Genomic DNA, 15,989 nt, shown 5'->3' with positions numbered 1-15,989 from the left:
TTTTAAAAAAATAATAATAAAATAATGAAAATCATTAGAAACTACAATCTCTTCTTTGATCTCAACAATGCTTCTTGGAATTCCCTGGTGGCGCAGTGGTTGAGAATCTGCCTGCCAATGCAGGGGACACGGGTTCGAGCCCTGGTCTGGGAAGATCCCACATGCCGCGGAGAAACTAGGCCCGTGAGCCACAATTACTGAGCCTGCGCATCTGGAGCCTGTGCTCCGCAACAAGAGAGGCCGCGATAGTGAGAGGCCCGCGCACTGCGATGAAGAGTGGCCCCCACTTGCCGCCAACTAGAGAAAGCCCTCGCACAGAAACGAAGACCCAACACAGCCATAAATAAATAAATAAATAAATAAAATAAACCCAAAGTTTAAAAAAAATAAATAAATAACTTAAGACAATATAGTTTAAAAAAAAGAATCCACCTGCCAATGCAGGGGACATGGGTTCCATCCCTGGTCCAGGAAGATCCCACATGCCGCAGAGCAACTATGCCCGTGTGCCACAACTACTGAGCCTGCGCTCTAGAGCCGGCAAGCCACAACTACTGAGCCCGCGTGCCTAGAGCCCGTGCTCTGCAACAAGAGAAGCCACCACAATGAGAAGCCTGCGCACCGCAACGAAGAGTAGCCCTCGCTCGCCGCAACTAGAGAAAGCCCACGCGCAGCAACAAAGACCTGACGCAGACATAAATAAATTAATTTAAAAAACAAAAACAAACCAAAAAAATGCTTCTTAACCATTTCCAAAGTATCTCAACAAAGCACCTTTAAGGATTCCCAATTTATTTGAAAGATCATGTTTATCATAAATTCATGTAGATTTCATATTCAATTCCATAATCATCCACATTCAACAAGATAATTAAGCTAAACTGCGGCTCTATGCCTACTCTATTGAAAGAGGTTCTCAAACAGCAATATGCATACGAATTGCCCATGGCGCTCACTAAAACTACAGACATACAAGCACCATCTCCAGATATTCTGATTCAGTAGGTTTGCGGTTGAGTAAATGAACCTGCATTTTTTTAAAAAACTACCACATAATTCTGATGATGGTCCATGAGCAAAACTTAAGAAACACTACCTGTGGTTATTTAATACCCCTTAGGGGGTGTAAATACCTAATTTCAGAAATTCAGATACTCAAATAACTCATAATCTTCTCTAATGTATAATTTTCCATTTTTTCTGCTAATAGTGAAAAGGCTTATAAAAGTTTCCAAATGCTAACTTTCAAATATCCTCTGATGGAATAAAAAATAGTCACAGGCTGAAATAAACTATCTTTTGTTCTCAGCACAGAACAGTTTAACTTCTATTTTCCTGCTTATCCTCTCACCCTCGCCTATTCAGGATGAAGGAACTCTGTCCCATGCAGCTTTTGGTTAGCATTAACTAGTCCAAAGGTATTTAAACAGGCATACACTTAAATACTCTGGATTTCCTGCTTAATCAAGTCAATCTTTCAAACCATTCTATGATGTTTTATTATGTTTACCCTGAAACGAATGGAAATTTAATCTTTACAGCATTTTGCATTTGATCATATTCAGCTGACATCACAACCAATTGAAATATTTATTGTTCATTCCTAGAATACAAGTTTTGAGTTACTATATGCTCCTTCTAGTAACCAGTAATAATTTCATGCACTTCTTGATGCACAGTAAGAATGAGAAATATCTTCACCTACCTGTTCATAACCATTGGTGGCATGCCCATATTGTTTTGTGCCATTACTTTATTTATGCCTTTAAGGGCCACCATTTTGGCTTTCATTATAGGATCTGTAATTGCATCAAAATCTAAAGAAGAAATATATTTTAAAGTTACTTATTTCATAGTATTTGGTTCAAGTGACACTAAAAGGTAACATAACTATCACAAACATGATGTAACTTACAGACTCTTAGTCCTCACTGTTTAATCATCACTACTGTAGGTCTCTATACCAGGTAAGGAAGGAATTATGAGATGGCAAGAACCTCATCCTGAATTTAATCCCATCTAAGTGACCCACACTTTTAATACGTTAGTACTGCAAGAATCAAAACAAGGTGCTTGTCAAATGAGAGAGATTGTACCAGTAATCTAAAGCAATGCAATTCCTTTCATCCAAACTTTCACAATTCTAAGCAGAATTGCTTCTTTAGTAATGTTCCACCATGAATGAGAATTTGCAGTTACTACCAATACTAAGGAATTCCACTAAATTGGTTATTACTCTTTACGAGAAAAATTTATCAATTTCTTACAAGAAACATAGGCTACTGACAAAAGACCTCTTTGCATATAAATAAAAAAGAAATGGACCAATATGATGGAACTGGTAATGTATGAAGGACAGAAGGTCAGTTTTACTGTTTAGAAGAAAGCATTCCTTGGACATGTGTCCTTTGATTGCTAATTCTTTCTCTTAGAGGCACTCAGGTATTTTTACTGCATTGCTGTTCTATTGGGGGGGGGCGTTCCCCAAATTAGTAAGCTATTGGAAGTAAGTTAAAGAGCTTCATATAACCAAAAAAAAATGCCAAGCATTCATTGTGCATAATAGGACAGTAAGAAGTTTACTCCTAGCACAGTTCCTTTAAATTCACCTTTCAGTGACTCTGAAAATACATGGTAGTAATGGTTAGAAGGCAGGAACTAAAAAAGATTTATTTCTATTAAACAATCCCATAAAAGACAGACTTGAGAAAGTCTGAAACTCAGAGTTTTGAATCTCCTGATGAACCTGGGAGGAATCTAAAACTCCTAATCATGTTCATTTCAAAGCTGAAGGAGGAACAGAAGGACGGCCCTCAGTGCTCTAGTCCACATGTAATTTAATACACAAATCTTGTAAGCACACCGCATCCCACCCCATGCCCACAGTAATTATTTCTGAAACTCTGAGGAATTCCTACCGATATTAGGGAAGAACGGTTCAGACCGCTGACGGATCATGGCTTGCATCTGTCTTTGCTGTTGCTGTTCTTGTCTCTCTTGATCCAAAAGGTCCTGCAGAAGTAGAGGCTGCTCCTCCAGAAGGAGGGGCCTCTCTCTATTCTGCTGGGCGGCCGTCTGAGGGACCATCAGCTGCTGGGGCCCAGACATGCCACTGGCCGCAGACGGGCTTGTCAGAGGTACAGTCTGATTCACGGGCTTTCCTGTTCCAAAACTGCGATGCACTGTTGGCTGACCCTGAATGAATCCTGGACTCACCTGCACACCCTGAGGGAAAGTATGGTTTAATCTAGGGACTACTGTCACATTAGAACTCAAGGTATTATCCAAAGCATGACCAGGCGGCGTCATTAGAGGGGGAGGCAAACTTGACACATGACTGGATGGTGAGGCCGGCAAAGTTGGTGGTGGAGACCCCAATGGCCTAACGTCTGAATTATCAGATTTTTCATTAGCAAGTAAACTTGAGAGAACTGGAGTTGATCCAGGTATGCTGCAAGAGTTTATCACATCTTCAGCAGGCAGCTGAGTGGACCCACGAACACTAGTGCTGGAGCCAGCTGTTTCTCGATTAGTTCTTTTCTCAAGTAGATCTGCATCACAGGACTGCAAAGAAGCCTGTTCCCCATCATTCGCGTCTGCATGAGCAGGGGCCTGTGGGCAGGGGGCGTCAACAGCATCTTTACCCTCATCACTTTTCTCACTTTCACATTTGGTTTCCCCTTTAGAATCTGGAGACAGTACTTCTGTTTTAATCTCACTGCTGACAGCGGCTTTTTTCCAAGGAGAATGTTTATCAGAAGGAACCATACTTTTGTCATCTTGCTCCTTTTTTGGGGGTTCAACAGATACACACTGATTATCTAACTTATCATCAATTGGAACATTAAGGTCTAGTTCCTCGTTAAACATGCTTTTCTTATCTCCCAGGTCAAGTTCTGGATCTGTATAGGCAATGATATCAAATTCTCCTGACCTTAAGAGGTCATCCAGGTTGGGATCATTAGTTTCCAAATTACCTAAAGTATCCAATTCATCTCCCTTGCCATCCTCTGTATCTAGATTTAAATTTTCAAGATCTTCATCATCTAAGTCTTTGACTTCAACCCCCTCGAGGTCTTTAACATCTAGTTCTTTGACAGACGGGTCATCAGAATCAAGCTTCTCTTCGAGACCGCCAGAAGACGGGGTGGTTATCTGTAAATTATCAGATGTTGTTTCAGCTGGTGTAGATGTCGACAAAGGGGCCTCTGCAAACTCACCCCCTAAGGGGTGGCTCAGAGACCTCATGACCACAGAAGATGAATGCACAGGGTGTCTTTGCTCTTGCTGAGATGGTGGCACTTGTTCCAAGTTTGGATGCACAGGCAGCTGATGAGGGAGACCTTGGGAAGGCCGTCTCGTGGGGTCTGTGTGCCTAGGGCCTGGAAAGTCTGGCCGGGGAATGAAGTTTCCATGTCTTGGATGAGAAGGTGCCTCTATAACGTTGCCAGGAGAAGCGGGGAAGGGCATCCGAGGCCTTCCATCAGGGGTCCTGTGCCTCAATTCAATAAATGCTTGGCCCAGTATGTTATGCTGTTGAACTGACAGGCTCTGTGGTGGAAAATGTGGAGGAAGTCCACCTGGATTATTCGCTTGTGAGTTATTTAAAGGCCTGGGCATATCTACAGACATAGATCTTCTCAGCTGTGGAGGAACTCCAGATCCTTGTATTTGCTGAGGAGGTACAAGGAAGCGTTCCTGACTTGACAAGGTACCGTGACTACCTCCTGGAAATCCAAATCTAAAAGAAGACATTAAAAGAGCATAGGGTCAATATAAAGTATTATGCTGAATTTAGAGTTAGGTTGATAAAAAGGAAAAGTTTTAGATTAAACGCAGATACAAAATTAATGTTGCCAAATACAATGACTTAGCAAAAATAAAATTATCACCATTAGCAACTACTTATAAAGTATCTACATGCAAGTAAATTTTTGCCAAGTACCCTATAATAAATACCATATCCGAGCTCTAAAGGCATATGATCTAACAGATAACAAAGACAAAGCAAAGCCAGCACGCAGGTGGAATCAGTTGCTTAGAAATCAGCATATACTATTGGAGTTGCAAAGGAGTCCATTTCTTTTTTCTATATTTAGGGAGGCTATGATACGGAGGAAGCTGATTTGGGGGGAATGCTTGAATGAAGGTAGGAGGTCTAATGAATTGTACTAGAGAGACTTTATAGGCCTCTGCACATGAGAAAACAAAGGCATGATGACTGGACAGGTTAACCTATTATTTGCTTGAAAGGAATGAGGACTGGGGGCAGTAAGACAAAGAATGATAGGCATTATCTGCAAAGATTTAGTAGATGAATAAATTATAGAAATACTTTTATTTATATTGTACCTCATTCTAGAAAAAACTAAAGGCAATTTACAAATAAATATAAAACAGAGCAACAGGCAAAAGTGAGGAGAAAGAAAAAAGGAAAACAAGGGTAAGACTCTAACATGGAGGTAGGTATTAGACTAAAAACTATATCTGATAAAATGAAAAGCATATGTTAATGAAATATTATTATATTATAATAATATAATACCTTATTATAACTCAGGCCTACATTTGGCTTTGATTGTTCTACTAGCCACTTCAAAGATGGAAACCACTCATCACAAAAAATTCCTACAGGAAAACATCCTTTCAATTTGGAAATTTCCACAAATATTTACCATGTAAATTAAAATGAAAAATCTGAGGAGAGAATAATTCTCACTCATCACATCACAGGAGGCTTTGAAGGAATATGGCAGTTACATTTTAAAGGTTTGACTGGTAGGATAAACTACATCGCTGTGGCTGTGACATAAGGCTAGTACAGTCAATATTTGATGACAAAGGGAGTGTTTTACACTCTGTTGAGCACTGAGGGGTTTAAAGAAAAACCCACAACCTCTCATTAGTGAAAAATAATGTTGATCATATCTCAAAGAGATCAAAAAGTAAAAAACAGCATAAACTTCTTGATTATAAGTAATTTCAAAGAATATATATACATATGTGTGTATATATATATATACACACATATATATTAAAAAGACACTGAATCCCTTTGCTGTACACCTGAAACTAACACAACATTGTAAATTAACTATACTACAATTAAAAAATGGTCCAAAACGAAATAATTTCAGTTGTGCATTCCCTTCTATTAGCAATTTAAATCTGGCATGAAACTAACAGCATTACCTGAATCCATGAGGTCTCATCCCCATACCAGTAACATCAGGAGTATAGGGTCCACGCGGATCCTTTGGGAAAACAGCGTATCTAGGCCCTAGAGGAGGGCCAATGGGAGAGCTGATGCTCCCAGGATAGGGGGGTGGAGGCCGAGTAAAAGCCCGGCTGACACTCTCCGGCTGCCAGTGCTGCAGGGGCCCCGGATGCGGCACTGCTCCTGGGTCCTGTGACCCTTTCTCCTGTCGACCTGCCAGCTTCTTCTGCTGTTGCTGCTGGAGGATGATTTCACGTAACTTCTGTCGCTGAATGAAAAGAAACAAAAAATGACCGGGACTTTATAAAAAGTAATGGCTTTTTAAGTCTCAATGCTTCGGATGCTTGACTCTGGTAATATTTAAAATATCGTAATATTTCAAAGTATGATAAAACACTAGTTAACACTTAAAATATTCAATCGGTTATAAAAAATAAAGTGACGAGTCGCCCGGCTAGCTCAGTCGGTAGAGCATGAGACTCTTAAAAAATAAAGTGATGATTTGGGTCCTTTTCCTTGCCATACAACTATCACAAAACTGAACCTTTCGTATTTAAGAATTCCCCTACCAACTCATGAAAACTGAAATTAGATAAAAGAATAAGTCCAATTCATCAGTGTTGATTTTACCGATTTCATTTTTCTTCTTTGCAGTATGACAAATTCTACAGAAAAGATCGACTTTAACGGCTGTATATAAATTACTCCATTCGATAAAATGAATAGCTTTCTCAAATAATACATTTAAAACATCTGAGAACATTCAACCTGTTTACCTGTCTCAATTTCTCTGTATCTGCTTGAGACATGTTTACAGTGCTCTGTGTATCGGTGACTCCTGAGGTCGGTACAGGTCCGGGAAGCTGGGACACACCAGAGAACTGCTGGCCTTGAGAATTCATGGGTGAGTTGGAAGGTGCACTGAAGCTCCCCTCTGATCTAGGCCGTGGCTGATCAGCGACATCATGGGCAACCTGACTTGTTCCGAAAGAGTCAGACTGAGATCTCGGAGTCATGGGAGGCTGATCATAGGGGTCACGAGGGGCAGATGGGGAGACACGGCTAAAAGTGTCTGAAAGACCAGGTCCAGGTGGCCTGGGTGTTTGGGAACACGCATCAGGTGGCCTTACCAAAGGGCCAGGTAAGGCTGCTCCTCGATTTTGTGCTGCCTGCAGGAAAGGATCCTGATTTGGCATGAGGACTGGTCTTGTCATTGAGGACCTAGTAAAACCCTCTGAAATCCTTGGCCTTGGTATTGCTGGTGGTTGGGAGTAAGGAACAGAAATTCCAGGTCTCGGCGTTCCAGGAGGGTGAGCCCGTGGATCAGAGCGTCTCTGATTAGCTGCAGACGTAACAAACAAGTCTGCTTGCGCAGACGGCCTTGGGGTCGGTGCCTGCTGACTATACGGATCAATGGTGGTGGGCCGGGGAGTTCCAGGAGGTTGAGAATAGGGGTCTGGATTGGAGCGAGATGTTCCTGGGGGTTGGGAATAGGAATCCACAACAGGTCGTGGAGTTCCTGGAGGTTGGGAATATGGGTCCTGAGATGTTGGCCTTGATATGGCTCCAGGCTGGGAAAAAGCCCTTGAAGGATGAGCAAAAGATTCATTCATTGCCGGATGTGGGGTGAGGGGAGGCTGGCTATATGGATCACTTGACTGGTTATGAGCAAAGTTATCTACAGGTCGTGGTGTCAAGGCAGGCCTTTCATAAGGGTCGACAGACAATCGCCTTGGTGCCTGTGACACTGACCCATAAGGGTCCTGGGAGGATGGGGGCGGCTGCCTTGGAGCTTGAAAAGGCCCGGGGCCACTATCAAGAGGTGCAGGTGTCAACAAGGGTCGAGCGTATGGGTCAGGTATCCGTTGTCTCTGAAACGCGTCTGCCCTAGGAGATGGTTTAGTAAAGTGGTCACTGGTTCCAGACGCGAGAGGACCTTTTGCAGTTTGTTCAGAAACTACAGGTGACCGGGGCAGGCCTAAGGGTTTGGGAAACGGATCTGTCATCACAGGCCTAGGTGTGTCTGGAGGCTTTGCATAGGGGTCACTACTTGCTGCGGAGGAAGAACATAAATCTCTGACTGGGGACGGCCTGTTTGCTGTTGTCTCGCTCATTTGAGTGGGCCTCGATACGGATGATAAAGGTGCACAGTTTTCCACCAGTGCAGAATTTCTTCTGGAAAAACCATGGCCCCCAGGAGGTGGTCTTGGGGTACCAACCATTTTCGCATAAGGATCCACTGGAGACGGCGGCCGGGAGTTAGAAGGTCCGGGGGAAAACATCTGTGGGGAAGGCGGCTGAGAAGCCTGACCCTGCGACAGGCTCTCCGGGATGGAGATCCGGGACGGCGCCGGAGGAGGAGGCGGCGCCTGTGGTTTCACAAACACGTCATCCGGTGGCGCGGCAGCGGGGGTGCCGGGCAGCGGCTTTGCAAACAGGTCCTTAGGGAAGGGCTGCGCAGGAGGCGCGCTTGCAGGGCCAGGCTGCGGGGTCCCGGGGCTGTGGACCCCCGCGCTGGGCGCGTCTGGGCCGGGCTGCCCCGGAGGAGGCTGAGCGCCGAGCTGCTGCTGCTGCTGCTGCTGTTCGCTCTTCACCTGCTCCAGCTTCTGGGTGGCTTCCATTTTCGCCTGCTGCTTGCTTTTCTGGCGCATTTGCTGTTGAAACAGGAAAGAAAACACAGTCATGTGGCTAAGGAAGAACACAGCTGTCGCGGGGCAGGGGGGAACAGCAACAGAAAATTTGTTTGACGTCGTCAGTTTCCAGATGGCTTCCCTATTATAAATTCCTCAAGAGGAGAGACTATCATTCATCAGAGTGTACCGAATGTCTACGGCAATATTGTTTATAATATTTACTAAAACTTCCCCAAATCAACTTAAATATATTTTATTGAGAAAGGAAAGTCTATTTTAAATCAAATTTTTATATTCTAGTCAGAACTACAGCTGAAACTATATCATAAATAGCTCTTTTCTCAAAAAGCAAAAATTCAATTTTAAAAAGCAAATTCTTTTTTTTTAATTAATTAATTAATTAATTTATCCTTTTATTTTTGGCCGTGTTGGGTCTTCGTTGCTGGGCGGGCTTTCTCTAGTTGCGGCGAGCGGGGGCTACTCTTCGTTGCGGTGCGCGGGCTTCTCACTGCGGTGCCTTCTCGTTGCGGAGCACAGGCTCTAGGCACGTGGGCTTCAGTAGATGCGGCACGCGGGCTCAGTAGTTGTGGCTCGCGGGCTCTAGAGTGCAGTCTCAGTAGTTGTGGCGCATGGGCTTAGTTGCTCCATGGCATGTGGGATCTTCCCGGACCAGGGCTCAAACCCATGTCCCCTGCACTGGCAGGCGGATTCTTAACCACTGCGCCACTAGGGAAGTCCTAAAAAGCCAATTCTTAAAGAAACAGAAACACACACCTGTCTGAATTTCCATTCCTGTTCATGTTCCGATTCTCTTTGCTTTAGTGGATCTTTAAAAAGATCTGAATCAATACGAGAGCTGGGATCGATGCTGTCTTGCTGTTGCTGCCTTTTCATGGAATCATTTGACATCTGTACTTTATTAATGCGTAAAGCAGCTCTGTTATCTCTGGCTTTTTGCTTTGAAAAAAGGAGAAGAAAATTATCTCTCAGTATATGTTAAAATTAAATAAAACTATGACAAACTTTATCATACAAAAGCAAGAAAAAGTTGGGTTAAATAGTTGAAAACAGTTGAAATATGAATCTTGAGAACTTACAGCCTCTTGTGTGAAAAGATCTGGACACTACCCCCACTTTTCCCTTTTATAAGGCAAGTTTCAACTGAAGACCTATTTCCATCTCTCTATTTGAACCAGGCTAGAGAACCCAGGTGTTATCTAATATTTTCAATCCTAATTTTCGTTAACAGACTCTTCAAAAATGGAACGATTAATATCTCTCTCAATTTAGAGAAAAGGAAAATGCCAAATCAATCCTCCAAATCTAAAATCTGGAATCTGAAGCTTAACGTTAAAAAAAGAAAAATCATTGAGAAATATTAAAAATATCCTGCCATTACCTCTGCCAGTCAAGGCAAAACAAAACAAAGCATCCTCAACACGTTCCCACACCCAAATTTTTTGCTTTATCCAAGCAGTCATTATCACTGACGGTATGTCTACTGAAGATCAAAGTAGAAAATAAGTGCATATACTTTTCAAAACGATAATGCAGATATAATATGCTTTCAAATGAAAGCAAGGATTTGGATCCAGTTGACAATCTTAATTTGGCTCTTTGGGAGAAAATAAATCACCATCTGAACTGTGAATCTTATAAAATACCCTAATAATTCCTGGCCAAGTCCATGTTTCAAAAGGTCCTTAAAGGTGTCCAGGTATACCCCTTTCAAGATTCTCTACTAAACCTAATACGAAAAGAGCTTACTGTGGAAGAAACTGAGGCACATTAATTTGGCTGCAAAATGTAGTAACTCTTTCGAAGAGATAAAACAATTTAAAAGTGAAATGAATTAAACATGCTCCTAGGATAAGTGATTTCAATCTTCAGCATACTGGTTCTATTAACCAGCGTATGAAAATGTCACCCTCTATATTAAGACATCATGAGTTAGGAAAACACTATAAAACAGAGCTGTTTATTAGTTGTACAAGTATTTAACGTATGTTTTTTGGAATGGGAAATCTTTTTATTAATCTAAGACAATAATAATAAGATTCACATATTGTGTCTGAAGGCATGATACATATGCGTTTTTTTAAATACCACGTATGGTGCTCTTTCCTGCGAGCTTGCTTTTCTCCACAGCTTGGCAATTTGCTTCACTCTAGTAGTCCAGTCTGCAACAAAAGAACACAGTAGACACATTCACAGAGCCATGGTAATGATGCGTCTTAATCAAAAGGTTGATAAACTGCTAACAGTTAAACTTATTCTGCCCATATTTTCATAAATGAATAGTCCTGTATTTAGTTCTTTGTACAGTATAAAGTACTGTACAATATAATAGTCCTGTATTTAGTTCTTTGTACAGTATAAAGTACAGTATATGTTTGGTCTGTACAGCAGACCAAACATATTTCTGAATGGAGTGCTGCCTCATTAACAATCTCACCTGTGGAGTTGGGAAGTTTCTAAATCAAAGTTCTAAGCAGCCAAGATAAAGTTAAGCCAAACATAATAAATTCCCTCAACCATGTAAGATGCTACCAGGACCAAAGCTAAAAGTTTTGGAAAACATCTGTACTCAAGAGAAGCCTAGCAAGTTGACCAAAAGGAAGTAATCATTATTAAAAATAAGCATCTCATCAGCACTTGTGCACAACGAAGACAGGGAAAAGCAATGATTTCAAGCCACTTCTATGAAACTCAGTGTGAGGACAGTACAAAAAATGAAATCTGGGTGAGATCAACAGTTAGCAATAAATGTAGAAATGCTTTTGTCCATATTTATAAAAAGAAAGCTTCGAAACAGCCAGTGAAAATGGAAATCAGCTGCAGACCAACAGCCTTAACATGGTATTTCATGAGGTTCTAGAATCACACAGTACATCTATTAAAGAAAATTACTTTAAAAAAAGGAAACCTACAGCTCCAATCTAAGGACAATTTTTATACTGACACTAAGTGACTTAATAGAACCAGATATACTCATCTCTAAGCAGCAAATAAAAATGTGGTTTAAAAACAAAAACAAAAACAAAAAAAACCCTTGAAGAATGTGTATACTGCTTTAACAGACAGCCCTGCATTAAACCACTGATTTCTCTTGTTAGATAAGGTAGCATTTATTTCTATGCATAATAAATAAAGTACTACAAGGCGGCCAAACCGAAAAGGCCAAACCTAAAAAGACAGGGGTCATCCATAAAAAATCCACTTTTAAGTACTCCTCTAGTAATTTAAAAGAGCCATATGACAGCTGGGAAACTATTGCAAGACAAAGCTTAAGGGACCTTTTCAAATCCTAGTTTGTCTTGCAACATGAACTCAAGATACTAAATGAGCATTTGCTTACAAATACTCTGTAAGTGACATTAATCCAAATGTTTCATCCTCTTGCTAATGAGAATTTTCAAAAATGGTACCACTGTACCATCTGCTTTTTTCAAATGGGCTAGACAGTTGGGAAGAAGGGGAAATAATTCTGAGTTAGTTTCAATGTGAACAATACTTAGAGTGGAGTCTGATTTAGCCTAACTTAATACTTCTGATTAAATGACAAGCTTTTTATTCTAGGAATTTTCTCGTACAATTACACATATAACACAACACTGACTTCCATGTATTTGAAAAGACTGCTAGGAGCTGGAATCACTTCATTAATTGAAATTAACTTCTGGGAAATATGCAAATCGGTACAGGGCTTAGGACGAAGAAAAGGCAAGATGTTTCTAGATATCTAGGGAATCTTCACATTGTGCAGAGTCACACTAGATAAAAATTAATGGTGATACACGGGCTCTCTATTATAGTTAAGACAAGAACAAAAAAAGCCTGTCACGTGTGGGAAAGTTGGTCATATGTAAAGCAGTGATATATCTGTGACTTACCCGGGAATTCTTCCTTTAGGTTGGGGAAATTAATATTTGTGTAGAGAACTGGTGCTACTGTTGCCATTTCACCCAGGGCCTCCTCTTTCTCCCACTTGAGTGTACTTCTCTGGGCATTTGACATTGTATCATTTTCTCCTTCCATAATGGGCGCTGATGATGTCCAAGAGCCGTTAGGGTCACTTGCCATTGGATTAAATGCTGGATTTTTATCCCTGGCAAGAAATAAACAACTTTACTTCATAAACATAACTTTCTAAGTACTATGGTCAAGTACAATTTCATTAAACCTATTATTATTACAAAATAGCTAAAATGTTTGATGATTTTTAGCAAAGATCACAATGAGTGCAACACACTAACACTGTGCACAATCACTGAGACTAATAACCATTCATATAACAAAAATGATTTACGTTTCCGCAGAAAGGGGAGGCTTTTAAATACCTGGCATCAGTGTAGGGGGCCTGTGCTACAGCAGAGAAAGTTCCCAGTCCACTTCCAGGAGGCAAAGAATTATGTGCGAGATGAGGACTGGGTCCAATAAGGCCGTTCATGAGTGGCATCCGTGAAAAAACATCTTAAAAGAAGAAAGCAGTAATTTTTGCATATTATGAAAAAATAATTAAAAAGCAGTGGAAATATTTCTAAATAAAAATGCATACTACTACTTAAAAGTAGGATTTTCCCCCAATATTATACTGTAAAATATCGGTTAAAGAGTGACTTGGTTATGAAATTTTGAAATATGGACTCTATAATTCTGTTTACTTCATTATGGTATAATGGAAGTAGCATGTGTTTTGGAGTCTGACAGCCCTGAGCTTGAATCTTAATTCTGCTACTTGTGACAAGCAGAATCAATCACTGCTTCTATAAAATGAAGGTGTTCTACAATGTAACTAGCATACTGCATGTGCAGTTTTCAGCACAGTGCCTGCTATGCAGTAAGGATGCAGTACATACGAGCTCTAAAAAAGGAATCAATCTCAACAAAGGCTAGTGAGTTGTATCAAATACTCTTCTTCATGCAAAATTTACAAACAGATGTCCCTTATATGAAAAAAACACCTATTATTCTTAAATTGGCACTTTCTCTAAAGTAGTTTGGAACAACAAGCAATATTTCATCTACCATTATAAATTGGACGACTACTGTTGAAAATAAATAATTTCTGTTTTTGACCTAATTTTCATTACTTGCAGTTTCAGCCCCCAAATGTATTTTAATTCTCATTCCAGTACCTTCACATCTTCTTTCTAAATAGACATTAGGCAAACCATAATAAGACCACCTTGTGTTTCTCCTAACTCTCCACAAGCATATAACTCCAACCCTTATTGTGATCATCTGTTTTCCTAAACTATTTGGAAATAAGCCAACTGTCCTTAACCAAGCAGGTTTCCAGCAAAAAAACAAAAAAAAAAACACCTTTTTTTGGTGTACCTTCAAAAACCCCTTCCATAAACTTAACAGTGGTAATCATTTCACAATGTATGTCAAATCACTATGCTGTACACCCTAAACTATGCAGTGCTGTATGTCAACTATATCTCAATAAAACTGGAAGGTGGGGAGAAAACCCTTCCAATTTAAAGACATAATAAATACATGGCCTCTACTTACGTTATAACACTCAGAACAACACTAGGAGATCCACAACCGCATCACCAGTTAATTATACAAATGAAAATCAGTTACAAAGTTGGTTAATACTTGGCACACCTGGTATAGTGACAGAGAACTCCTAACCCGATCACTTGCCAAGCTATTAGAAAAAATAACGAAGATACGTGTCTTGCCCACATAACGTTCTACACTACATAATGTCCTTTCAGCCAAACCAGACCCTCAGTTACAACTCTCAAGTTTGTCTGAGGACACTGGGGCTGACTGCCTGCAGCTTTTCAGGCTTTGTCTCAAGGACAGTGGTCCTGGAACCATCTGACTTCCAGGTTAGGGTTTCTCCTGCAGAATGGCAGAGCTGGGCCCACTGGATCTGGACTCCACAACAAGTGTCTCAGGACACTTAAGTTCACTCCAAGGATCGGATTAAGAAGCAAGATTTCTGCATTTATTCCAAATAGAATGATACTTCTATTTTTAACTTTAGAGAAAAGTAGGTTCCACTAAGGAATATGATATTTTATTGAAAAATATCAAATGCCTTTCATGTAGATAGGATAAAGAAAAGCTCCCTTCCTGGTAGTGAGAATGTGATCTATCCTGGAGCTATCAGCACTGACTACTGTAACTGCAATACGACTATACTGAAACCTTACATAATAACAATAGCTACTACTCATTAGCAATTTAGTATATGCCTGGCACTGTTCTAAAACATTTACATGTGTTAATTAACTCTTTGGTCCTCACAACCACGCCATGAAATGGGTTATTACGCGTAGCTCCATTTACGCAAAAAGACCCAGAGAAATTAAATAACTTAAGTACACATAAATAAATGCAAAGCATTTTCCCTTTGTTATTATTTTAATTAGGAAGTGGTCTTTTTCCCATTCTCTCAAGTCTACCATACCTGGTCATACTAGTATCTTTTTCAGGGCATGAACCATGGTAAGAATTGCAAAGTCACTTCATGTAACTTTCACCTAAAGTGATTTCAAGTTACTGTCTCAATCTTCTTGAAATTTCCCTTCTCCACTTTCCTTTCTGACCTCCTGTAAAACTGTCAACACATCACACTCTGCCCTTCTCCTCATCGCTCCTACTAAGTTGGTCCACTGAAGATCACAACAATCTTATCATCCAGTGAAACAACACCTTTCATCCTACTTGACCCTACAACCTGTCTGATGATCGTCACTGCTAAGATCCTATACCTCTCACTCAGTGTCTCCATCTCTCAGTTTTTTTCACTTTCACCTAACGCTTAAAAAGGGGAAAGGAGTGTATAATTGCATACCTAATATAAATCAGTTGACTTAAGCATATAACTCATTATTTAATTAAAAAGAGTTCTTCAAGATTCTGTACTCTACTGGCAGTATATTCTCTTAAGAAACCTCACCCTTCCAACCACTACACAGACAATTCCTAAATTTTCATCTATAGCCTTGAACAATTGCAACTGCCTGTAAGTCAGAATAATGTGTATGTCCCATTTCTAACTAAAAATGGCCTAAAACTAAATTCATTACATCTCCACTACCCTCCCCCTACAACACACACAAACACGCACACATGCACACACGTGCGCATTTCTTTGTTCCATGTTTCTAGTT

The 15,989-nt window shown here is 40.5% G+C and overlaps 1 protein-coding gene across 21 annotated transcripts in view; it reads right to left on the bottom strand.

Moving 5' to 3' along the window:
• Positions 1-15,989, bottom strand: part of KMT2C (lysine methyltransferase 2C) — a 279,179-nt gene that overhangs the window by 36,771 nt on the left and 226,419 nt on the right. For all 21 annotated transcript variants that reach the window (XR_009504924.1, XM_059932968.1, XM_059932969.1 and 18 more), the window contains 8 exons: positions 13,191-13,323; positions 12,744-12,958; positions 10,957-11,030; positions 9,625-9,807; positions 6,994-8,871; positions 6,193-6,485; positions 2,919-4,741; positions 1,706-1,817 (listed from right to left, as the gene is read on the bottom strand). Coding sequence is in view for 20 of the 21 variants with exons in the window: in XM_059932968.1 (XP_059788951.1) it covers positions 1,706-1,817; positions 2,919-4,741; positions 6,193-6,485; positions 6,994-8,871; positions 9,625-9,807; positions 10,957-11,030; positions 12,744-12,958; positions 13,191-13,323 (4,711 nt within the window). In the remaining variant the exon portion in view is untranslated. The remainder of the gene's footprint in view (positions 1-1,705; positions 1,818-2,918; positions 4,742-6,192; positions 6,486-6,993; positions 8,872-9,624; positions 9,808-10,956; positions 11,031-12,743; positions 12,959-13,190; positions 13,324-15,989) is intronic.

Source organism: Balaenoptera ricei, chromosome 9 (assembly GCF_028023285.1).
Source record: "Balaenoptera ricei isolate mBalRic1 chromosome 9, mBalRic1.hap2, whole genome shotgun sequence".
In the NCBI taxonomy this organism is placed as follows: domain Eukaryota; kingdom Metazoa; phylum Chordata; class Mammalia; order Artiodactyla; family Balaenopteridae; genus Balaenoptera; species Balaenoptera ricei.
This window is presented reverse-complemented; position numbering and strand designations above follow the sequence as displayed.